Raw genomic sequence first — 26,336 nt, 5'->3', positions numbered from 1 at the left:
TTTTTTTAAAAAAAAAAAATTATGAAAATTTCCTTTCCACACCTTTTTCCCTTAATTGCTGCATTATTTACATTCCTTGTCTTCTTTGCTACCAATAATTAACCAGTATGTATGTGCAAGTACAGATGGGCAAATTATAGCAAACCATTTAAGGAAGAAGTGCAGCAGGAATATTTCTCATTGCTATCAGCCTCAGTAAAAAGAAAAAAACCTAACAGGCATAATCACAGAAGTAGAACAATTTAGACTCTGAAGGTCATTAAATCCAACCTACTGCATGCAAAGTTGCTCAAAACCTGTCCACTCAGGATTTGAAAATCCCCAAGGATGCAGCTTCTACAGACGGGACAAGCCTCCCCCATCCTGGAGAGGCAATGGGCCATGGAACTGGAAGTACCCAGACAACCAGATACAAAGAACGAGCACAGAGCATCAGTTTCCACAGAATCTACAGAGCCAGGGAGGCATTCATGGATAAAACTCCATGCTATTCACTCTCTTGGACATCCCTGCTAGGACTGGCTAACTGGAAGGCCTTGAGATGCGAACTGTTAGAAGTGGTGGAGGCATTGGGGGAACGATCACAATATGCTTTCTTATACTCAACCCTGTGCATTTGCTTTTTGGAAACATCGTAGGCAGAGTATGGGATAAAATGGACCAGTAGTTCTTACGGTAAAGGTATAGTTATAAAGCCTTCGTGTAAGGTCTTTTAGCCCGCACAACATGTCCACAGATCTGTTAACATCACTGCACTTTTCCCTCACATGTTATTAGGCTTCATTCTAGTATCTACAGGGATTTCCCCAGAGAACCTAAAGAATTAGGAACGGGCTATAGAACTGTCATCATTTAGAAGAACTGAGCAAATCTGGACAGGTGAAGGACAACCCCGAGAGATATGGTCACATCTTTCTGTGGTGGCTTATGCCTGTACAGCTGGTCTTGCTCCAATGCCTAGGTCATATGCTTCCACATTGTAAAAATTAATTTATGTACGTCAGTAATTATTAAGCTTCCTGAGAGACTCAGTGCAAAGGATGTGGACTGACAGACACGGAAACTGATGTAATGTTCACCTCTGAGAGGGGGCCTTGGAGGTCAGGCTGAGCAAACTACTCAAACCACACTGGAGGTTCAGGTCTCCTGGGGCTGTCAGTCTGTCTCCTGAAGTATGAGCATCACATCTCCTGATGTGAACATCATGCCCTAAATTTTTCATTTTTGTTAGCCACAGAATGATGTCCAGTATGATTCTGTATATTTGCTAAAAGTCATATTATCTTGTGTTCCTGTAGCTTATTAACTAAGTATACTTGTTAGCTGCAATGGTAATTACCATCTGCCTAAACATGCACCACCCAGCTATTAAAATATAAAGTCATCAGAGGCCACTTTGAGCCCAGCTTTGAATTTCTAAGATCATTCTTTACTACATTATGGTATCCAAACATAACAATACCAACAAAACTTTAGTGTTGGGTAAACTCATTATAATCTTGACAAACTTTGAATATTTTGTATTATGGGGACACACCTGCCCTGTGAAATATACAGGATCCACACTCTTACCTCATTAAGACAGAGCTCTGTATCTACAGATTCATTGGATTTCCGCTTCTTCTGTGCCTATGAACAAATGCAAAATTTATTCCCTATACAATTTACACATACAGCAGCACAAAACAATGAGATAAATTCACATGGGTTGTCACACTCCTATAATTTTGACAGTGACTTGCACATGATTAGCAAATAAACTCTCCAAATGTAACTCTGTGTTTTTCAATAACATTCACATTCTATCTGAATTTACAGCAAAACTTCACACAGTCAGCTAAGGGTACTTAGTAATTACAATTATGAGTGCATTAACTGCAGAGAACATGTTATGTTGTGTGGCCCCTTAAAAATGGTGCTGGATCTTCATGAGAAGACATGAAACATGACAGTTAATAATTACCATAATACCACTGCATCGTAAGAAAAAAATATATCGTATGCCTCCCTTTTAGGAAAACATACAACACAGCAGTATTTTACCCTTGATTATTTTTGCAATTTCTCCAAGTATTATTATGAAAATATAATGTTAATATACTGCATGGCTGCCACAGTCTCTTCTAGAAAGTTACAAAAAGAACATTTAATGTCTTTTAACATATATACCTGCAAGTCAAATTGAGCTGTTTGCTTATATTGCGTTCAATGATTATTTTACATGGAGTATTATTAAATGCAGGAACATTTCAAATGATCAAAACCAAAAAAACGAATCTGCTCTATCTTCAGCCCTCTCTTATGATGAGCAAGCATCTGTTGCTATTACTGTGTGCTCTTCACATTGACTCAAGTAAGAAACATTTCTGGTGGCAGCATCACACGAAATGAAAGCAATAGTGTGTATTCTGGCTAGCATCACAAGGTGTTTAATATTTCCATTGCTCAAGTGAACGTGACTGGGCTGTGAGTTTTCTGCTTCCCTACAACAGCAATATCAATCCTCGTGGTGCTGAAGATGTTTTCAATAAATGGTGCTGTGGTTGATTTAAGTACTTCAATGATTCTCAATATGATTTCTTTCTTTGTGCATTCCAGAAAAATAAGCAGCGCTCTTTTATAGGAGCTACTAGTGTTAAATGTACAATCACGTTGTACACCAGAAGACATGGATTTATACTCTGAAACTACTGGCTGCACTGAGCCCACCCAATACTTCCACCTGAAGTTTTGTTGGAATTGCAATTTATTTTCTGAAAAAAAATGAGGATCTGAATCTCACTGTGTTGCCTTCATTTTATACTGCAGAATCCCACTGGTTTTGGCAGAGATGGACTGGACTAAAGCTGATGTGAGGAAGTGCTGAGCATTCTGATTTCATACCCTCAAAAAATTCAGTTCCATGTATGACTATTTTATTTTAAATGAGCACCATTGGTGCTACCTATGGATAAAAAATAGTCTTCGACCTAATTACTGATTTTAGAATCGAAATGAAGAACTGAACTTGTCATTGGGAAGCACACTCTGCTTTTCATGACACTTTTATATTTATAAACAGATATACTAGAGATAACTGAAAAACTAAACCAGCTGGGATTTAAGAGAAAGACAGCTTAGCTATAGTAAGAACGCACACCGTATATATGTTGGTAGTTTTCAAATATACAACAAAATAATAGCTCAATTCATTAATAACCCCCCCTCCGTGAAATCTCTCTCTTATATACCCTTTCTTCTAATTAGTCCTATTAAAGTGGTCATGGTAAGCATAAATTAAGCTACCTAAATGGAAAAAGAAATGCCTGGAAGTAAATCTGCTACAGCAAGAAGCAACACAGTGAAGCATGCTTGCAGTGTTGGTGGTATTCACAGGGGTCAGGAAACTTCTTTTAGGGGCAGCTGGGTAGATTTCAACTCCTAAACAGCTGCCTCCAAGGAGATGGGTAAAGAAGGAGAAACTGGATTTCAGTCCTGACTTTCTTATGTCCTAAACACCCGTAGTACATTGAATTGGAATGTGAGGCTTCAGATTCAGAGGTTCAGATCTTGACAGTGCTGTAACGATTATACAAGCTTCGTTTTCTTAGTTTGTCATTCAGTGCTAAACTTCCCAGTCCACAGAAGCATCTGTCTATTGGAAACACTGTGCTTTGCTGCTTACGCCTGCTTTGGATTCATAACACTGTGCAAACTACAAGTCTACGCTTGGTAGTTGGTCTCAACACCAAAGTTAGAATTTATGTTCTTTCTATACTGTGTTTCTCAAATGAGAAAAGAGGAAAATATCATTATTTTGTCTGTATGCAGTAAAGTCTTCTTTACTTCATTCAGCCTGATAAACAATAGAGTGCAGCAGCTAAAACATATTTACCTTAGAGAACACTATTTTAAGAGTACAATCAACACCTAGAAACAAAATCAACATAAAAAAAGCTTTTCCATCATTTTGATCAATACTCCCTAGCTTTCATTTGGAAGGTAATGCTTCTGTGTATCCATATACTTATTGTAGTCATTCTAACATCAACAACACTTACTCACATGCATTCTCTATTATGAAGTCCTCCTTTCTTAGAATTGAAAGGTAATTTTAATAATCAGGCAGGCTTTTCTCTTATCAAAACAGAAAGGACAATATTTTCCATTTAAAAATACAGCAAAAACACAACCTCTTTTGGTGAGGTGAAGGCAAAGGGAAAGAAAAAACTATTATTTTGAGTATGAGATGAAACATTGTATGCCAAGTTTCAAATTGGAAGAGTACATTTTTACTGTTGAGTTATAAACCTGTAAAAATGGGCTATAACAGAAATGCTGGCATGGGCTACAACAGTGCATCACTAAATCACAAGTAATGGAAAAAAACCTGAAACAACCTACATGTTGAAGAGAGTGCTACAGAAAGCGTATGCCCTTTAATTACAATCTAAAGGGAAAACTCTTCCTGCCCTGTTCTTGGGCAGAAACGGCTCCACTTTTAGCAGAACTGCTGTATTTGTGCTAGCGAGTAAACACCTTATCAGAGGTAAAAAATCAGGGCTTGGAGTTTATGCTGATGGCCTTGGTGGAAATACACCCAAGACAGGGAGTCATGCATTTGAATTATGAAGATTATCCTCAGCCATCGGATATTTACTTTACAACATCTCCCATTATCCTAAAAAACCCAAACCAATATAAATGACTGCCCATCACGTACAGCTGCAGACCATTCTGACAGGGAATATCTACACCATCAACAGATTTGGGAAATAAGAGTTGCTCGTTATGCAAGATGCAAAAGATTCACTGCCAGCTCCCATCTCAGGCATCCTACATGCCTAACATACAAGCAAGAAGGTACCTTCAAATGTGCTAGAAGTACCTAATGACACAGGAGTAAAATAGCACTCACAAACGGCTCGTAAGTCTGTATTCAAACTTATATTTTTTTGAATTTTAATATATAAAGATCTTATCTGGTGACACAATGATCTATGGGAATTCTATCATTAAACAAAAAACAAGCAGGGCTGGGCTCATAAAAACAATAATTAAAAAAACAGTGAAAGAAAACCAGCTTAAAATAACTGGTTAAACATATGGAAAGAGGTATGAGTTCTTGTCTACTGAGGTAAAATAGAATTTGCTAATGACTTGTATAGTCAGCTGTGACATGCCTCTGACTGTAAAACAAAGTTATGTAAGACAGGGTGACACTCACCCCAGCTTCGCAGGGAGCTATAACCCAGTAATGTGGGCTACTCTGACAAAGCTGCCCCCATACTGCCAACAACCTTGCACTCACTTAAGCTCTTCTATTCTGTAAAAATGAACACCTGATTTTACAGAGAATCTTAGCACTGTCATAGCACAAGCGACAGATAATATTTAGAGATAATCGTATTCGTGCATCTCCTGAGGAGCTTCAGTATCCTATCAGTTAGATGCAAAAGACTTGTTTTGGTCTTCACAACCTGTAGCTTTTAGTATTAGACTAAAGTGTTGAACTTAGTCCAAGGCTGGTAGAGAAACACCAATGTCCAGAAAAGAAAAAATTCTCATGATCAGAAGCAAGATTTTATTTACTTCTTTTCTAGATAAGAAAGGCAAATCAGGACCAGCGGAGGAGCTAGTGGTTGTCTGAAAGGGACAGAGGAATATTGCTTACAGAGATATTTCTCCCCCAGAGCACTTGGTGGACCTCCATGTTTCCTTTTAATCCCAATGCCTCCTAGACGAGTTCAACCATATGGCCTTTCTCAGACACTCACTACCCTAGTCTTATCTTGCCCTGCACTTAATAACCATCATAAGATCCTCCCAGACCTAGTAATTCTCTGCTTCCCATCCCCCAAATCCCTTGACCTCCATCCTTTGCAGACACTATAGCCCTGAATTTATTCCCAGAAATGCTATCTTGCAATTATGCATCCAGCTTCTACAAATCATAGCACTACATGGTTAATAAATGCATTAAACACTGCAGCAGTATCTCACCAGGAGTCAGTATACACATTATTTATGGCTTGTCATCCAGCAGTATTTTTATATATCCACTACAGCATGCATATCTCTGTTACTCACAGCAAGAAAGAGGTCTGACTTGGGATGACTCCAAACAGAGGTGAGCTTTAAATTGGCGGGAGGGGAGGAGAAGCATGTTAAGGGAAGTGAATGTGTTGGATCTGAACGTAAACAGGCACAGAGGGAGCATCTGAACTCAGAAACCAGCCCCTTGCCCTTAGCTACACACTTTGGGCCTTATGTGCTCTATGGAATGTATTGCTTAGACATTACAGTGAGAGACAACAGAAGTATTGTTACGATAGATAACTGCTATGTGGGTTGTTTTTTCAGCTAATTTTAATCAGCATGCCTTTGTCCCCTCCTGAGATGCCTGGTTAGTTATGCCCATGTTAACAAGTCTTTCTGAAGAGGGACAGATCTCCCAGAATACATCCTTCAAATGCCCATGCTTCTGAAGTAGCTGTAACAAATGAGGGTGCTTGTTCTTTTTGTTCTTCTCTTGTGTTGATTAAAGAGATTTACTATGCAACTAACCTGTTTTTCCAACAGCAGGACACAAACAATAAGCAGAGAAACATACAGACTGTAAAAATGCAATCAATTTAACTCTCCCATGCTCACTAAGTGGTCGGTGCATCTATCACAATTGTCAATAGTATTTTCTTACTAGCACAGTAGTACTACGCCACACTGGACTATAAATTACTTTCAACAGGGAAGATAAGCAAAGTGCAGGTCAGAGACACAGGCCACTAAAATGAGGATCCAATTCAGCACAGAGTAATTTTGAAACCCATACTATACCAGGGTGCAAAGCTATTTAAGCTATAAAAACAATCAGCTTTGCACAATCCTGTAACAAAATCAGATATTTTTTTCTGCTTTTTGTTGGTTGGTTTGTTTGCTTGTTTGTTTCCCTCTGCTGAATCATCCCTCAAGGTACAAGCTTGGGGCATGAAATCATTGGTCATCGTTATTCACAAAAGCACTACAGTTCTGCCATCCCACTTTGTCGAGGGAAGAAAGTATCTTCTAGAAACGAGCATTACCAAGACACTGCTGGCACTAGTCTCAAAAGCTATGTAGATAACATCCAGCACAGTAAGAATCAAATCGTAAGTTTTTCTGCTGAGGGACATTCAATAAAGCAATCCAGTTATCCCCTCGTGCCCAAATATGCACTGGAGAAACACACGCAGCATTTTACCAGCTGCAGCGCAGTGCCATGAAGAGTTTATCGGCCAGTCCCTTCAGATCCTATCACTTCCCAGCCCTAAGCTCCTGTCCCCCACAGCTTTGTACCTGTCCTAAAATCCCAGTTTGTCCCCATTCTCTTACAGGGGTCTTGTCTAGCTTTCCCCCCACCACTTCGCCCCAGCTGGGCAGGGTGCTGGACCCCAGGCAGCCCTGAGCACCGCGGGACGCCCTGCCCGCCTTCGGGCTGGGCCACCCTCTGGTTTGCCAGTTCCAGCATCAGAAACCAGGAGTGCGGCCCCATCCCCAGCCAGCAAACAGCTGCTCAGGGGGCAGCACCGCCAGCGACAGAGGTACCCAGCCTCCCTTCACAAAGCCCTGGCCTTCGCAAGGGAACACGCACAGCATTTAAAAAGTCCCCTTATCCCTCAACATTAACAGATTCTTGCTGGGCTTGAGTGCTTCAGCATCAGAAACAAGAAATAGAGAACAACTTTAAAGCTGGGAGGTTTGTTTTCTAGTCAGAAAAGGGAAAAAGGGATGGTGAGTCTCCTGAGATCATTTCCACTCACTCCCTCAGGAGGAAAGGGGGTTGAAAAGAAGTCTTCTTCACCCCAGGGGCAGTCTGGGGGAATCTTCAGGGAAGAGGAGCTGGGACAAGCGCAGGTCCCTGTTCTGCTAAAGCCAGCTTTACAGCTCTCCAGCCAGCACCGAGGGAGCACTGCCCAGGTGCTCTCCCGGACAGGGCAGGGTGGGCTGGGAACAGCGTCTCTTCCCCAGGTCACTGAGTAATGATGGATCCAATTAGCTCCAGTCTAACAGACGCTGCAGGTGCCTGGGCCTCTGGGCAGCTGCAGATGGAAACACACTTAGCAGCAGAAACCACTTCAGGAATCTGAGAAACAGGCCTAAGAGTTAATAAAGTCTGATATGGAGAGAGGAAAACCTCCTCCCTCCAACCTGTTAAGTCTTTAGATTGTAAGAAATTTTGACTGGAGGGGAGAAGAGCTGGGAGTAATCCCCCCCAAAGGAGCAGAAAAGAGCATGGGAAGAAGGAAAGGTGACCTGTGCTGTATAAATTATTGCTGGACCATTCCCAGATCCTCAAGTTAATAAAGATGAGACCTAATTAGCTCCATCTCTCACTCCACTTATATGGCTGGGATGATATGGCACAAAAACAGCGTAACAGCAATCTGAAAGGTTTTAGAAAAAGAAGATCCTATCAGAAACACCAAACTGATCAAACAGCTTACAAGGACCAGGCACAGAGATCTTCAAACATTTCAAGCAATGAGTGACCCAGTGAGCACAGCACAAAACGCGACACCCAGCCAAGACAACTGAACCGACTGACTTACCTTTCACGGCCATACAGTAACTCGCTAACAATTTTGTTTTCGTGTTCAGTCATTCATTTAGCTGAAAAAATGAATGTCTATAGTCCCAGATTCTTGCTTCCTATTTTTAGGGGATATTACGCAATTCTCCTAATATGGTCTATTTATGGGTTTGCCTCAAGCAAGTATTTTTGCATTAAGAAGGATAGAGAAGAAAACAGAATACTAAAATCATAGACGGAATAAGTTTTATTAGGTTCATATCTCAATGGCTTAGGCTGCCTAAGTTTTCTTCTTTTTTTTTCCCCCTATACTTATAAAACTGAACAGCCATGTAATCCAAAGTCAAGTTGTTTGGGATTTTATTATTAAAACCCATTTCCCTGATGATTCACCACAGCTATCAACCCAGTGCCACACACAGCAGTTACAGGTAGCATCTGGCTCTTGTGCACTGTACAGCATCTTAAAAAAAAAAAAAGCGGCACGAACACAAAGCCATTACAACCCCCGTTAAAAGACATCCTCCGCTTTAAATTTTAAACAAAGGTAAGCCACTGAAGAACTACAGATCCCACACAACACTTCCCCAGGCTGGAGTGATTGCCCTTGCGTGTCTGAATATGCAAACAAAGTTGTTCTGTTTGGCAGCAGGCGAAGTACCTACCTCCCCTATTAGACCGGGCTACGTGGTGCACTGGAGTGTGATGCAAACACTCCTGAGCAGCTGTCAGCCATGGCTACTAGGGAGCTAAAAGCAGCTCAGCCAGAACGGCACAGTCCTGCATTGCGCTAATGAGCCCTGAAAAGAGGCACCATACCACTGCAGCCACCGTGCTTCTGCCCTGCATCCCTGGCCTCCAGGTGTGCCCTGGCACGTAACTGCCGCCACAGCGCCGCTGCAACGTGCTGCTCGCTGCTGGGCAGGCGTGCACGACTGCTGATCCTCGCAGGCCAGTTCTCCTTCGCACTCTCTGCTGAGAAAAAGGGGAGCCTCCCAAGCTGAAAGCAGAGTGGCAGGGAGAGAGCTCGGTAGGGATGCTCAGCCCATCGGTCAGCCGCATGAGGCACCCAGCTCTGAGCTGTCAGTAGGTGGAAGGGATTAAGAAAACAAGGTCACACCACTGCCTCCACACTCGGGCAGCAGGACCAGGGGTGCTGTCCTCTGGTTCTGCAGCTGGAAGGAAGGATCAGGCAAGCTTGCTTGAACACCAGGCTGCATGAGGCCTTGAGCACTATGCATTACAGGGAGCTTCCGTTCGTGTGATGCCAACCTTAAGCAACTGATATTACTGCTGGTTTCTTGAGCACCACGTTCACTCATAAATTTTAAAAGGGAAGGGAAGAGAACGACCGTGAACATCTGCTTTTGATTAAGTGACTAAAAATCTTCAAGACTTTTCTCTTATGAACCATATGCGTATGCGCATGTGTGTTGTGAGGACTGGCATGGTTGCGCACAGAAAGAAAACACAGAAAGCCTTCAAAGGGTCTCAAAACCACTCCAGATAACAAGCAACTCTGCTGCAATTACAGAGAGGCAAAAGCAAAGGCTGCAGGTACTGAAGTGACCTTGCACAGAAAAGCAGAAGACACTAGCCACCTAGCTGAGCACCAATTGCACAGCTATGCCCTCCCTCCTCACTTCTGTTTAAACATTTCAAGCCAAATGTATTCGCTTCCTTACGTCCAGTTACGTGGCCATGCCTGTACCCCAGTCCCATTAAATCATGACATGATTTAGAGACTGCTTTTTTTCATTTAAAATAATTCAATCTTCAGCAGCTGTGATTCGGATTAATCAGTGAATTTTGCATTTCTGCCACAATTTGCTCTCCAGAAGTACCACTGAAACAAAACTTTAAAGCATTTTCTCCCTGTTCCTCTAATCCTGTAGCTGAATTCCGCAGATGCACAGACATATCCTCAGAACTGGCAGGGCTGGAATTTTAGTGAACTTGCTGTACTACTTGCTACAGTACTTGCCCAAGTATCCATGTTCCTTTCTAGCCCTGAAAATACTGTTAATAAAAATATTGGGAAGATTTTTTAAATTAATGCAACCAAATTTACCAAGGTGAGGCTATAAAAAAAACAGGTTATGGCATACTGTGGTTTTCCCAGGAATAAGCTAATATTTTGGCAAAGTTCAAAGTCACTGAACAGAGGATTTTTTTTAATGCAAAATGTAAGACAACTTCAAGCATAGCTGCTAGCTGTGTCTATAATAACCTGGTTTTATTCTCATTAGAATATACATCTTAATGCTTTTGTGGAAAGGTATTCAAATTCACTTAGTATTCCTTCTGATAGCATTTTAATTTCTAAAAGTGAGTTAATCATACAATTTTAATCGTTGGCATTTTAATTTCCACAACAAGCGTATGTTTCAACAGATTTAAGTCATAACTGAAAAAATAAAAATAAAAACGCACTTGGTCTTGCCCACAGATCTCCATTAGCTAAGCTAGACCTTGGTTTGTCCTGTCAGCTCCCTAAACATTATTAAAAGGCCCTGGCAGTTCAGATCTTAAAACTCAATACTTGCGAGAGATTTTGGTGTAGCATCCTGCATTCATTCTTCCCCTGCTGAAGTGAGGGAGGGAGACAAAAATAACTCCTTCTCAAACATACTAGGAGTGAAATCCTAACACTAATTCTAATCTTTAATGAGCATACTACAGTTGACTATACTTTAATGGATGATATTATAGTGGCCTTCCTCAGATCCATTATTTACACATGAACGATGCATGATGCTCTCACACACAACAGTTACACTGTAGGTAACGGAACTATTCAAATAAGAGGAGTCTGCAGAATCATGAGCTTATTAGAAAGGTGCCCTACTCATTACTGCCCTGATCCCACTGCACCAAGGGGAATTCTTCCACTGGCCAGGCTGCAGCAACGGAAAATGAAAATTCCTAATATCATCTGCATATATGGCCTCAAATTTGAGCTCAGTAAGAACCACTGAGAAATTTTTTTCCATCACTGAAACAATTTCTTAGACACAAAAAGGACTGTGAATGCTAGACATTTAACAATTACAACACTATTAAAACAAAACTGAGCCTATAATAACCAGATTATGCAAATAATTATCAGATTAGGCAAAACTGTATTCACAGGATATGATCCTGTTTTGTTTGATCACACAAACCATTCACAGAAGGCCAGGAGGCTCACATTAACGTTTACATTTAATAAGCCAGAAAATACAAATGGGCAAATTCTAATAATGCAGGTAACAGAGAACGACAGGCTCACTTTGGGCATAGTTTGTAAGGTTTCCATACTAAACTGGAAGGGCTTTTGAAGATTTATTGTGACTAGTTTGCCTACTTCTTGAAGTATTACATTGTGGCATACTGGATAGTTCAGAGGATTATTAATGAGATATACAGCCTGATATTCCAAGGTAGCTAGTTTAATCTAGCTCAGGTCAATAGTGACAACTATTCTGTAGTATTTTTGAAATGAGGAGGCGGTTCTGGAGCACTTCTTCTCTTAAGAGGACAGGTTCAATGTACAAAACTGGCACTAATTTGCACCTCAGGCAGTGCGCTTCATCAAAGAGACTGAGGAATTAATGGGATATAGGTTTATAATGCTGCAAAGCACTCAGAATGTTTCCCTATGCCCTTCATTTCCCTTTCTGTGAGATGAGCTGCTCTGTTCAAAAGGGGCAGTCCTCCTATATCCTCAGATTCTTCTAATTCCATTGCAAACTCCACAGGAAAAATCTTGAAGGTGCCCTATGCTACCAAATTTTAACACTCTTTAGTGGGACTCAAGAGAGAGATTAGAAGGTTTCACCTAGAAAAACATCTTGAGAGTGCTATCTGAAGAGAATCTTGATTGATGATGGTTGGCAGCAAATATTTCCCTGAGTGCATAACGGTTTTATTAATAGTTCTGGACTGAGCTAAGGCTAAGTAGAAAACAGACCAAGTGAGGGGTAGTTTTTGTGATCTACCTACTCAGATACATCTAATACTCACAAGCATCAGCTTTGTCTTACTAGCAAGTTTCAGCATCAAGACACTGTTGTCAAGTTTCTAGAGATGAAGCATTAAAAAAAACCCAACCAAACACCAATATCTGGTTGTGTGTCAACTACAGTAGCAATACAGCTTCTTGTATTACTCCTGCCTCCAGACCAGTGGGTGGAAAGTCAGAACTAAGACAGCATTACTAGAGACGAGGGATGAGTACAATGCAGACTGGATCTACTGTATATTAACGTACGTATATTGCATATGCAGGCTGCATATGCACAGCAGCACTCATACTGCACTAGTGTATTGAGCTGTCCCAGTGAGAAGTGAATTTAATGGGTTTAAGACAAGCCATGTTCAGTGGCCAAGATGGGATTAGCCTCTTTAGTATTTGAGAACAGCATCCTTAAAAGGGATCCAGGATATCACTATGCTGCTCACACTTGGTGACCACTTGAGCAGCATGGGACATCGTATTTCTGATATGCTGTGCATGGATGAATGTAATTGCACTACAACAAGCTTTGTACATAACAAAGGGCAGCAGACGATGAATGACGACTTGCAGAGCATATATGAGCAGATGCGTCTCACTGGTTGAAGATTATTTGGAGCTGCAGCTTTGCCAGTTGCTGGCTTTAAATGTTCATGAAACACCGGAGTCCGGTCCCCTGTTACACTGGCATGAGCCAGCATGGCTGGTATTTCAGGGGCTGTCCTTTGTCCTTGTGATGTGGACCCCAGGGCGACTAGTTCAGCTCCCAAAAAGCACAGCCATCTCACTAAGGGCACTTACCAAACAGTTGCACTGCTACTAAATACCACCTTGTAGTTGTGTCTGAGCCATCAGCCTGAAGGTGAAAAGCCTCTGCTTAATTAATGATTCCTAAGCATCCTCATTAAGTTATTCTCTGGGTATAAACAGGGTGTGTTGTTCATCTCAACCTGTTCGCTTGTGCCTGTAACAATCTGAATTTCTCATCTGCAATTAACTGTAACTGAATCCTTAGGAATAATCAGGAAATCTTAAACAAAAGTAATTGGGGTTAGGCCAACTCTTCATGAGAGCACGATGAGAGCATGATTCTGCAAAGAGTTGCAAGAATTTGTCAAACTAATGAAGTTCAAAATCAGTATGATAAAAGGGACAATTCTTCCTTCTGAATCTGCATTTGACTCTTGAAATTTTATACAGGCAGTTAGTTCCCTGCAGGATCAGATCCCTAAATTTGCCCTCAGAACCAGCTAATTACAGTGCATAAGTGACTGAAGTGTGCAGAAAAGCATACTGACATAGAATTCAGTATATGATGGTCTTCAAGAATTTAACTCTGTTACACGCAACTGTTAATGCACTATTTCTGCAGGAGGGCAAACCATTGTAAAAAACACACTAAGCACTGTTCACCAAAAAAGTTCTGATCAAACCAATTTTTACATTTCTGCATACACATTCAGGAACGGGGTTTCACAGGTACTTGCAACTGCTTTGCTTTCATCCATGCGCACTTCATTTATATGGACATTTATCCGATTCTCTGCTCAAATTAGGTACTTAGAGCTGCAGGTAGCTATTTAGATCCTACCTGGTACACATCTTACCTACCATGTACATAACAAATTTGAATGCACATATTTCACATGTGAGCATGAATTTGGTACATCCAAATGTTTATGTGCATGTGATAATGCATATCTAGTCTTGAATTAGAGGTGACTTGAGGCTTCTGAAAATGTCAATCTGGAAAAAAAATTAGTACCATGTAATGCAGTATTTAGTAGATTACTGCCCTGAATACCTAATACTGTTTTAAGACAGACATGAGGGAGGATAATCCTATAATTCTTTAGGACACATACTGAGTGAACCTATGAAAAAATATCCTGCATTATGCACAACAGTCAGTCTGTTTACTTGTGGCTCACAGAAAGAGCTAAACACGCAGGAGGGCTTAACCTGAGGAGGGGTTATTAGGCCAAGTCCACTGGTTAAAAGTACAATTGGGTGTGAAACAGGCTCTCCTCCAAAGTACAAGACTAAAATAAACATTTTGAACTCCTACTGATTCTGAAGGCAAGGAACTGAAATGGGTGACAGCGTCTTGTGTTCTGGAACTTAACAGCATGTTGAAAAATGCTGTAGAGTAGACGGTTCGAGTGTAATGTAGAAATCTATTATTCCAGTAAGGCAGCTGATTAGGACTCATAGGCATAAAAAGTAAGTAGAAGATAAAGCGTATGATTTATTTCCAGTATTTGATTACTAATGTACAGTGAAGACTGTAAGTAAAATGAGCAGACAGGTTAAAAGCAGAACAAAAATGTATTTCTCTTTGGATGTTTTGTTATCGTTAGTGCTTTTTTATTGAGAGTATAAGTTAGTCAATTTGGTTAAAAGACAGCATTTCATTTTCAGTGCTGTAAACTTGGTCTGATTACTTGAAAAATTCAGGCATACTATAGAAAAGGTTCCAAATTTTAGATCTTCAACAGTATACTACTTATGCAGCTATGTTGCATGTCATCTATGTATGCTATGTCACCAATGTATGATTTAGAATGATGACTTATTATTGTATTCTAATTTCCATTGGGCCTTTCTATATTTCATTTGCTGCTGGTAACAAGGAAGAAACTATTCCTAAAAAATCTTCATTATTACTGAAATGCTTCTGACCATATCTGCTGCATGATAACTGTGAGCTGGGTAGTTTAGTTTTTAAGAATATTAGTTTATGGGTTAGACAGAAATACCAAAGAATCATGTATATATATGTAAAGAGTAACGGATAATTACAACATACACTTAAGGATAATTGCAATGTACACAACTGTGAAGTTATTCCATTTTTACAAGTGTATAAACAAAAGCAGAATTTGATTAGGTCCTGTGATTGCCTCTTAATGACTTCATATGCATAAACATACTTCATGTACTTGGGTTTGCTGTTGGCAGAGGAAGGCAATGTATCCTCTTTAATCAAGGATAAGGAAGCAGGGTTGCCTCAGACTTTTTTGCCAAATCAAAATACAGACCTATTCCAATCTTTTAATTTCACCCCAGTATGGCCACAACCGCCAGACCCTTCCCCACTAACTTCCAAGGCAGCCAAGCCAGTGATGGCATGGTGGCTCCTCCTGTACTATACAGGCTCCTGCTCAGTCTTGTAGTCTTTTCCCCTCCCTGAATCTGCATTTAGTCATCACATCATTAGAGGGAATATAGACAAATGTATACTGATAAACGTCATACCAGAGTAAGTCTATAAGGCAGCTGAGTGCCCAAAGATTACAGAAAGGATCTGCAAGGACACACACGGACACAGGGACACACACACACACACACAAAGAGGAAAGGATAGATAGGAAAAGGATCTAATAAAGACTAATGGGTAACTAACTGGAAGTGAAGTTTCCGAGATGGGGTAGATATGCCAGTAAATTGAGAATAATAGTCTAACAACTCACATCACATAAATAGGAGGAACTAGTCTTGGTTATCGTTTCCCAAAGGGGAACTTTCCTCCATGACAAAATAGTGTATTTCCTGAATTTTTATTATCTCCAGTAGGGAGGGTTTCCAAGAGTACTAGAAGTGTTTAAAAATGATCGTTGTGTTTAGAGCTGTTATCCATGTATGAGTTTAAGGGAATCTGTCTCTCTAAAAGCAGTGTGATTTTCTTTGCTGGTACTGCAGAGGTGTTCAGACCTCCACAGGAAAGCTTACAGTTGTGGGCCAGGGCAAGTAACGCTGCCATGAGACTGAGTGTAAGAGGATGAACACAGCTGCCACCTCCACTTCCACAACTGGCATGTTCTGCAAGATGCGTAAAAGGAGACAATGACTTCACCTCCATTTTCAACCAGTGGGTAACAGGTTATCCTTTCTATTTTTCTGAGCACTGGAGTACTCAAATTCATACACCTTCCTCAAATGCTTTCACTCTACTACGTTCTTCGTAATGATTCAGCTAAAACCAGCAACAAAGCAGCCCGAACACTTGAAACTACTAAGGAATAGAGAATTAAACATATGCACAAGGCTCCTGAGGCTTTTGGAGAGCTCTGCCTGAAAACTGCTCAGGACCTGCTACAACAGGGTAGTGGCTTCCACATACGGCCCAGATATTATCCTCTTTAAAATTACTTTAGACTGAAAATAATCAGACAAAGCTGTGAGCAAAGGACAGTGAACTTTAACAGACACTTTGCTGTAGTAATAGACAAAATACGACCAAGCACTTGTCCCAGACAACAGCACAGCTTTGGTGTGCTCTAGGAAATCGATAGCTAATCTATGCAAACAACCTGTTGATCACTAAGAAGTGCAAAAGGTGTCCAGAAGTGTCTGCAACAAGCAGACTGCAAGAGCCAACAAGGGTGACAGCACAACAGGGAATTATAGCACAATTTAAACCCCACAGTCACCCTTAAGCTCTTCTCTGCCCACTTATATATGCATGGACTCATAAAAATACAGGGGAACAAAGATTTGGGGAAAAGACTGTGGGGCAGGCAGCCCCACAACCCTACTGCAGGATCTGTGAGCATCTCTCTAACCTCTGGGGATTTCAGGGAGGCAAACGTCATGACCCTGCACCAGGACTGTGCACAACACATCAGGGTCCGTCTCCAGGAGAGAGCCTTCTCCCCCACAGAACGAGGAGCTTCTGCAACAAATGGCTAGGCTGCTGTCCTGACTTCTCAACCCCTCTGCAAGATGAAGGTGGCATGTAATTTGTGCAACTGTATGCACCTGCGATTAATATGCTTTGCTATCTAAAATTATTTGGCCTCCACACTGTCATTTGTCTTAATCCGTCACACTACGAAACAAACACATCAATACCTGCTTCAATAACAGTGTTTAAAAGTACATTTCAATTATAAAAGCCTTGCGAAATCCTTTCACTTGCCTAGCCAATAACAATTCTTTGCAAAAATGGCAGAATTGATAAAGGCAGACTTTATTTGTTAAATTTTGATCTATTCTGGCAACTGCCAAGCTATTTTCATATTTTAGAAAGAAACGTCTCTGTATTGACAACTGGATCTGTTATCTGAGATAAAGATACCAGTCTTTCACTTCGGTGTTTGTCATGTATCTCTGTGGATATACTTTTTGAGGATAACATAGTGCATTAGCATGGTTTGTAATAGTAATACATATATTGTTTTTAGAGCACGCAAATACACTGTGTTTTCAGAATAAATAAAGGCTATGAGGTGATAGCTTCACTGAAGTTAACTGTAATTCACTGGGTTTTTAAGGTCAGGAGTACCTTTTCATTACGTGCCTGCGGAACAGCTGGCATGATGGCGTTCTAGGCTTTAAGTAGGACTCCTGCAAGCTATTCCCGTTAAAATAAAATAAAAAAAAAAGTACTAATGATTTCAAGAACTCTATGCTTGCTGTACGTTCCATTAGAAACCTAGTGGCACTATCGCTTTTGCCTGCACTTGCTTTGCAACGGGGCCTGCCTGCTGGCATAACTGGCGTTACTTTCACTTGAACAAGTATCAATGGGAGCAGAGTCATGGCTAAAACCTAATATGTGCTAACAGCAAACAATGTGTCTTAAACAAAGCACTTTGTCAAGTCCCATAAACGCACAATATATTATGAACTATACCTCCAAAGACAATATGATTAAACATCTACCATCACAATGCAATGACCTAGAATTTTTATTAGCAGTAGTTATGCCTTAAAATTAAATTATAATACTGTACTCCATTTTAAGGCTGGTTTTTGCAGGCTGTAGTGAGCTATTTGTTTTAAAACGGACATACATGATGAACTAGGTATTTGATTGAGAACTGAAGTTGGCTGACATTAGGAATACCTTTAATATGATGAAGAATCACATAAAGCAATAACATGAGCTATGAATAGTTTGATTTGGCTTATCTGATGTGATCCAATTTTCTGATTTCAGTTTGTTGTAGCACTTCGTATTTTTGTGGCTATTCCTGTAAGCGGATACTGATGTGAAACAGAAACAACTGTGGCTTAGGGGAACACTGCAAATGCTACATCTGCTTTTAGTAGCAATAATTTGCAGAATTCTTTCTGAGGATAAGAACTTTAATCTGTTCATAGAAATTTCAATTTGCTGTAAAGGTGTGTAGTACATTTTCATAAAGTTGTATTTTTGTAAGTCATTAAATTGGGTTTTAGTAACCTCATACTCATTTTCAATTGAACAATTATTAAACTATAAAACAAAATTGCTTGATTCCTAAAACTGTAATCTGGAGTTTTACAGTCTGCTATAAAGTGCTGTAGTATTATAATACACCAAAGATGCTCAGACTATTAAAACTTTTTTTTTAAAATGAACTGTAAAATATTTTATCATTGATGAAATAATTCTAAAGTATTATGCTCTCCAGCAGTATACATGCACAATATTTTGGTACAGTGAAAAGAATCCTAATCAAAAAAACGTAATTTAAACTGTAATTCTAACATGCAAAATAAGCCATTTTGCTGTCTTTCAGTAACAGAAGTTTATTACAACCAACTTCCAACATTAAAAATTTTTCATCGGATTATTGATCATTAAATATAAGGTCCAGTCTTGCAGAGAGCTCTACATGCCAAAGAGACTGGACACCTGTGTAGCTCTGATGCTAACAACAGAGATGTGCTGACTTACACTTTCAGAGAGTTTTACTCTGTACTCTGCTCCACAAATCATAACCGATCTCGCAAGGGGAACTCAATGTTCGACTAAGTTCAACCAAGGCCCCTAAATGAGAACAATTTTCTACTGACTACTGATGGCTGATGTCTCATAGCAACACTGACACTAAAGTGATACATCTGAACCTATAGGGTATGACACTCAGCTATATCCTCAAACTGTTCCTCTGATGTTCAAAAGAGAGGCAAAAGACTCTGTACTTAGAAATTAATTACCTATATTAATCAGATATTTAATTTCAGCGGGATTTCAACACACTTGAAAATTATCCATCTTGTGTGGTCCTAAATTTTTTGGCAATGGTGGTGAAGTACCCAAGGACATACTTGCTCCGAGTGGAAGCAGTCTACATGATCATACCATTAGTACATACGTATGTATACGTTCATTGCAAGGCAGCCTTTTGGCACAGAGTTCCACTGTTTGAACAGCCATGCAGGGGGACTGCTGACGACTTTCCTGCCTGTGAACACAGAGATTGTCATAGAGGCTGAAAACCCAAAGCTGTCCCTTGCTGACGGTGACCTCACCTTCTCTGGTTCTATCTGAGAGGTGCAAGAGCCACGCAGTAAATGAGTACAGTCTTGGGGAATTTTATACATCCACATTTTTTGAGGACCCACTCCAGCATGGTGCTGAAGCAAACAAAAGATTAACTTAACGGAAATCAATGTCAATGAAACCAATGGACAAAGCAGTCTCCGTTCTGGTAAAACACAGAATTTTGCTCGGTGCCCCAATATAAGATTAAAGGTGAAACTTTAAATTAACCTCGGCTGTCAGATTTTAATCTGAATGTGAAAATCACACAAGAGTTCCTTAAGTCCAACAGAATTTCTACTGAAACAAATATAAAATGTTGCTTTTTCAGAAGAAAAGCTGCCAACAGGTTCTCTAAATTACTTGTACCAGCAGGCTGACCCCATTATGTCAGCTAATCCTGGAAATACAGGAGGTAAATTTAAATCTTTTCCTATGAAACATTTAGTCAAATTATTTTTTGGTTGTTTTCTAATTTGGTTCTGGCACGGCACTGAGAGTTTTATATTCCTGTCCATCTTTTGCCCCAGACTATAACTTTCCACATAGTTGCAATGCCCAGAGGAAGAGGTCCAAGTATGACTTCTCCTGAGGGACAGAGCAAGAAGGGCATTTGAAAGGATAGTGCTTGCTTTTGACAAAATGAAAAAGAAACAGCAAGTTCACAGGCTGTGTGAAAGGATTGAGGGAAAAGGGTGCCAGGCATATGGGCAAGTTTATACCAGTTTTCAGGGGGTAAATCAAGTTCCTTTTGTCCCTATTCCAGTGAACTGCCCCAGCAGTTGTAGTACTCCATCAACAACACACCTACATACTGTCTGTGTTTCCTGCTTACATTCACCCTCCACCCAATTACCGGTCCAGGGAGCTCCGTACCTGCTGCGTCTTCATCCTCAGAATACTACAGTGAAGCTTTTAACCATCTCCAAACACCTACACAATGCTTTATACTAATAGTATTTAGCACTTGGGAAGCCACATTAAATAATTATAGACACTACTCCAAACACCAGATTAGCAGACCCTCAGAAAGCGCTGAAGACCTGCAACAGATAGATGGACAAGTAAAAGCACAGTCATTTTCAGTCTGTGAGTCATGTGTAAGTCCTGGTCTCCTCAGGGGACTGAGCCCTGTCTCCTGTTTTTGTCTTAAGACTTGCCACAATAGATATTTTTTCAAATCCCAAATTTATGTGGAATTATGTGCATTTGTGGAAGAACAGCTTGCAATATGACCCGAGTCTGTTCTAAACACTCACTAACCTTACATGCAGATAAGAAAGGATCGACGTATTTAAGTATCTGTATTTCTCTTTTCCTCCTTGTTCCCCACAAAATGTTTAGGTTTTTTTAATTCCTATCTCATATTTTTTAAAAAATTTTGCTGCTGAGGTTACAATGGCATTCACATACTGGTATGTGCCTTTGGTCCAAAGGGCCATGCATCTCAACTACATGTGTCTGCCGTTCACACGTCTCCAAAACCCCAAAACCTTAAATTCCCTCTGAATGCTGAGCTAGGGTTAACTAGAGCAAGACATTCATAATAAATGTAGGAATACAAAGTATAGAACTAGTGAGGAAGTTGATAGATTTTGATGCATAAATTGAGACTTAAATGCCCTTAACCATCTTTTTTTGTCTTGTGTAAAATGTCTTCTAAAATAATAGAGTAAACCCAGTATGAAAGTCTTATTTTTTTAATCTTTCTCGATGATGTAGTAACAATTGATCTAATCTAGTCTAATCTATCAATTGAAGTTTATTTCATTATCATCTTTCAGTTCCATGCATCTCTCCCAAATGCAGAAGCAGCACTTTTCTTGAAGAATACATGGTGTGAGTACACATCCAAACTCGTTCTTTTGTCCCTTTCAAATAATCCAACCTGACGGTTCAAGCAGTGGGGACAGAATGTGAGACCGAAAGACCATAACCATTTTTTGGCTGGCCGACTGAATAAAAATTATGACTGAGAATGAAGGATAAACAAATACGTCAGTTAAATAGAAAACGTTAGAGCGAAGCTATCAGGAAAAGGATAGGGACAGCAATTACTTATACACAACTGTGTAAGGAGCACACTGTTGGCATTCATCTTCCATTTTGTTCAAAATATTTTATGAATAATTTTTCTGTGGTGCTGAGGATCCTTTGGAAGATGTCAAGCACCTCAAAAAATCCATGAATTTAGCATTTTATATAAAACTAACCACTACTTGCTCTCTGTGTTTAGTAAAATTTGTTAGAAGCCAGGTTTACAAAAAGAGTTTATAGGATGCTTGACAAAGTAAAGCATCGTGCTGGCAAAGATAAGAGTGCTGATTTAATTTAGGGACAGAAGAAAAGAGTATACTACACAAATACATATGTAAACATAAAAGAAGCATATATCACAAATCAAAATTTCTCTGTATCAATTTGAAATAAGAAAACACCACCACAAAAGAACTGTAAACTCTTGTAGCAATAGTAAACTGAAATGAAGAACAATTTCTAAACAGCACCACTGAAGCAAAAATTATTTGCAAGTTCAAACCTTCAACAGGTATCTGAAATAAATAGAGTAAGGTAAACAAAGAGTACCTCACGTTTTCTTTAAGCATTCACAACCCTTCCAACACCCAGGTCTGCATGTGCGCAGGAGAGTGTGGCACAGCGACAAAACCATTAGTATATTCTTGCTTTTCATACAACCCTTCTGAACAAGTCAGAAAAACATGCATCAAAAATTGCTCAGCCAGTGACAGTCTTGGCAGATTTGGGTGTATGCCCTGTATTTTACAACCCCAGGAGGTTAGATTTTGTTCGTTTTGATGGCAATTTATACTAATCAATCACTTCCTGCTCTTTCCTCCCTTACTGTATTTATTTCCGTGGCAATTTATACTAATCAATCACTTCCGACTCTTTCTTCCTCCACTGTGTTTTTAAACCCACTAACTCAGACTTGTACCATCTCAACGATCATTGCCTTATCCCCTCTCTGCCTTTGTCCCTTTGTGCTGCAACTAATGCTGTTAATTCTACTTTTCACAGTATTTAGGCTATATTGCCTTTTTGAAACCTGCCAGCTCAACTGCTAAGCGTATAACAAAGGCCTTCAGATTGCTTTTGGTCGCACCAGTTCCTGTTTTGAAAGTAACTACAAAGGCATATTTTTCATGGGAGGAGAGCCTTGGAATGAATACCCTTCAGTGCAGTACGAATGCCTCTAGTTCTTTTGTAACATTTGCATTGAGGTTTAGGTCTCACATGCAAAGTGGCACCATACTGTCCAACAAACACAGGCTTCTTTAAAAAAAAAAACCAAACAAAAAAAAGTGTGGGCTTGTTTTGGCTCTGTTCGTAAGTTGTTTTTTGGGTTTTTTTGAAATGCATTAAAATATAAGAGCTTTCTTCTTTGTGTTTCAGTTCTGACAGAAGGAAGTAGTGAGCACCAGAAACGTACTTCACATGAACAAACCCGCTTAATTCACGTAACTTCAGTGACCTTTTAGTGTGGACTTTATCTAGAGTTTCTCCCAAACAGCAGAAACCATTTGTTTAAAGGAAGCTGTTTCTTCTCGTGTCAGGTATAGCAGGGGTACATGTAACACAGCTCTAAAGCAGTGCTGATAAACGCACGCGGGATGCGACTTCAAAATGCCAGAGTAGCATGGGTAATGACAGGGAAGAATGTCATTCCTTTTCAAAACACTGAAGTACTTCAGGCTTGAGGAAGGTTTGCAAATCAAACTGAATCCAACAATATTTGTGATCAATTGCTGTTTCCTCAGTTCGTTATTTACCATTTGTACTTTGTTAGCACCTGGAGGCCTTACTCTATAGGAGACTATACGAACACTGAAGGAAAAGGAACGTTTCATCTATCCCATAGAACCATACTTTAATATAACACAAAGTGAATTAATAACATTCCATCAAGGTCTTCCTTTAAATGCAAGCTATTCCAAGTTTTAAATTTAAAAGATTAAACTTCTTTTTAGCGTATTCTATTTGGTCAAATGACTACTGCGTATAGAAATATACGCCTACAACTCTCTCCCTCTCATCAATAATTTACAAAGCTTAACTAATAATGAATGCACAGATAGGAAAACTAGAATTAAAACAGAAGGACCTAAACTCAACACCATCTATTATTAACCCCATACACTTTGTGACTCTCTAATGCCTCTGAAAAAAGTGAATTCATACGCAATCTGCCAACACAAAATAGAGTGAAGAAACTAAAACGGGATGAAGATGACAGAGTGGTGCACAAAAACTTAAGAAGTAAAATACATTTCCAAGGGATACGAACCCTCCATTTTGGTGAACATGGAAACTTTTATATAGCTTAATATAAAGAACACAAAATCAATCTTTTATAAGTGAAATGTGAATATTAAAAGTGTGGAAGAGTTTGAGAATCCAGAAAGAAAGTATCTCAATACCTGATGAAAACTTAAAACTCGGACAATTTGATTTGTGTCACATAGTAACTTTCCTTCTGTAAAGACAAAAATAAACAGGCCAAGCTGATCTATCCCTGACCTAATTTTGCATTTAAACCACCAGATATTTTTATAACCCCAGATTCTAATCTGGGCCTAAGGATGTTTTCATTTTAAGTTTCCTGTTACCTCTTTCTTGCCTTCATTTTGCAGTCGTCTCCTGCCTGAGTTCTTCAAACTCCCTAAGAGCTGCACATACTGCCTTTAGCAAGTGATGAGCCTCATTAAATCCAGAATGAATCAATGACACGCCATGAATAACCTAACTGAAGTGTCAAAGGAAATCACTTACAGCCATTGGCCAAAACCACATCGTGACTTTGACCCCAGCTCAGGAAAGCGCCTGATTCAAATTAGCTTCCATCCTTGTCCAGGTTCTTCACCACGGGGTTTGTAGCACCACGTATTCTCTAATACACAGACCTACCCAGCCGAAAAAACCTCTTAAATTTACTGCCAATAACAAAAGAAAGCAAGTAGCAGGACATGCTAGCTGACATTAAGAGTTCCCTCTGAATTTGGATTACTCAGGGGATTAATTTAATCTGACATATTGTGGCAGGGTTTGGAGACTGCCACGTTCATACCCAAACCTGTGACAACAAATTAAATACAATGCTCTGTATAGTCAGAGAGGCAATAAAGTCCACTTTCAAATATGCACATTTCTGATTTAAAATGTGTCTGATATTTTACAACATATCTGCCTTGTAACTACAACATGAGAATAAAAAGATATTCCAATTTAAGCAGGGATCTGTTTATGCAGCAGGAGACTACTCTGTATACACATCGATGAAAAATGTTAATTTCCACACCGCAACAAGTTACAAGACTCTCTTACCTGCAGGTTTGCACATGCTGGTGAATCGTTGTGGGTGGGTATTTCATTGTTGGTGGTCTCCGAACCTGTGTTTTTAACTCTGGAAGCTGTTGTAGTTGTGGCTGTAGTGGTCTGTACTGGTAAGATTGGCTGCCACACGTTCACATCAGTACCGTTGCCGAAGGCCTGAATTGCATTTTCTGTAAAAATAAATTACAGAGAATTTTCCATTTCTAAACAAACAGCAGAAAGCTGAACTGACTTTTAAACCATTATTATGATGACGATGATCCCATTGAAAATATGTATTTATAGAAACTCAATTTTTATGCTGAAAAATGTGTCTTAATTTTGAACATATCAGAAACGATAACTGAGAGTCCGGGGTCACATAATTATCTGGTGCAGCCTCCTCTTTGTAATGTTCCCAGTAATTCTTGACAGAAGCTCTAGGACTTACTGTAATCATATTTGTCACCACCCAATGAATGCTACGTCCTGATTCAGGCAGGTGATGTTACATAGTGAACTAAATACAGAGGGCAGGCAAAATATTAATTTATTTCTACAGCTTGTTGTAGTAAAACTAACATGCCTATAACTACAAAATGTTTTAACTAAGACAATCTTTTCCTTACAGTTTTCAATCAAAATCTGCATAATTAGGTGAGGGAAGCATACTTAAACTAAAACTTTAGAATATAAAAGTTAAAAAGCTTATCACAGTTTCATGGGATTAACGAGTGTGTTTATGGCAATAGTAAATTGGTTGGTTTTTTTCATAAACAAATAGAAAAACAGTTTTTAATCAGGTCTTTGGGGATTCAACATGGATTTAGGGATTTCTTATTTCAAATTCTTTGTACAAGAAATCAAACAATTTCACTGGGGACTAATATGTGGAAGTTATTAATACTTCTGCTCAGTGGTATTCCTTGCCTTATAAAATAATTTACATTTCATTCTCATCTGAAAGAGATGTATTTTATTCTGATATTAGTTTTTAGAACTCCAACATGCAAAGAGAAGGATTTTTAAAAGGCACCACAATCAGCTGGGTGGATGGAGACAAAGTGGGAAGAGTGGAAAGATATTTTTCTTTGTTTTCCCTGAATAAGGCAATATATATAAAGCAATATTCTCCTATGGCTTCCTAAATTAACTGTAACTCTCTGTTTCCATTATTGCAGGATCACAGGAATGCATGCAATCCT

The 26,336-nt window shown here is 39.6% G+C and overlaps 1 protein-coding gene across 1 annotated transcript in view; it reads right to left on the bottom strand.

Annotated features, from left to right (window-relative positions):
- Nucleotides 1-26,336, bottom strand: part of GFRA1 (GDNF family receptor alpha 1) — a 143,190-nt gene that overhangs the window by 2,403 nt on the left and 114,451 nt on the right. Inside the window, exons 7-8 of the mRNA XM_005443869.4 lie at nucleotides 25,144-25,322; nucleotides 1,573-1,629 (exon numbers count right to left, since the gene is read on the bottom strand). Coding sequence (XP_005443926.1) covers nucleotides 1,573-1,629; nucleotides 25,144-25,322 — 236 coding nt within the window. The remainder of the gene's footprint in view (nucleotides 1-1,572; nucleotides 1,630-25,143; nucleotides 25,323-26,336) is intronic.

The sequence above is a fragment of the Falco cherrug genome, chromosome 9, assembly GCF_023634085.1.
Source record: "Falco cherrug isolate bFalChe1 chromosome 9, bFalChe1.pri, whole genome shotgun sequence".
NCBI classification, from domain to species: Eukaryota; Metazoa; Chordata; class Aves; order Falconiformes; family Falconidae; genus Falco; species Falco cherrug.
This window is presented reverse-complemented; position numbering and strand designations above follow the sequence as displayed.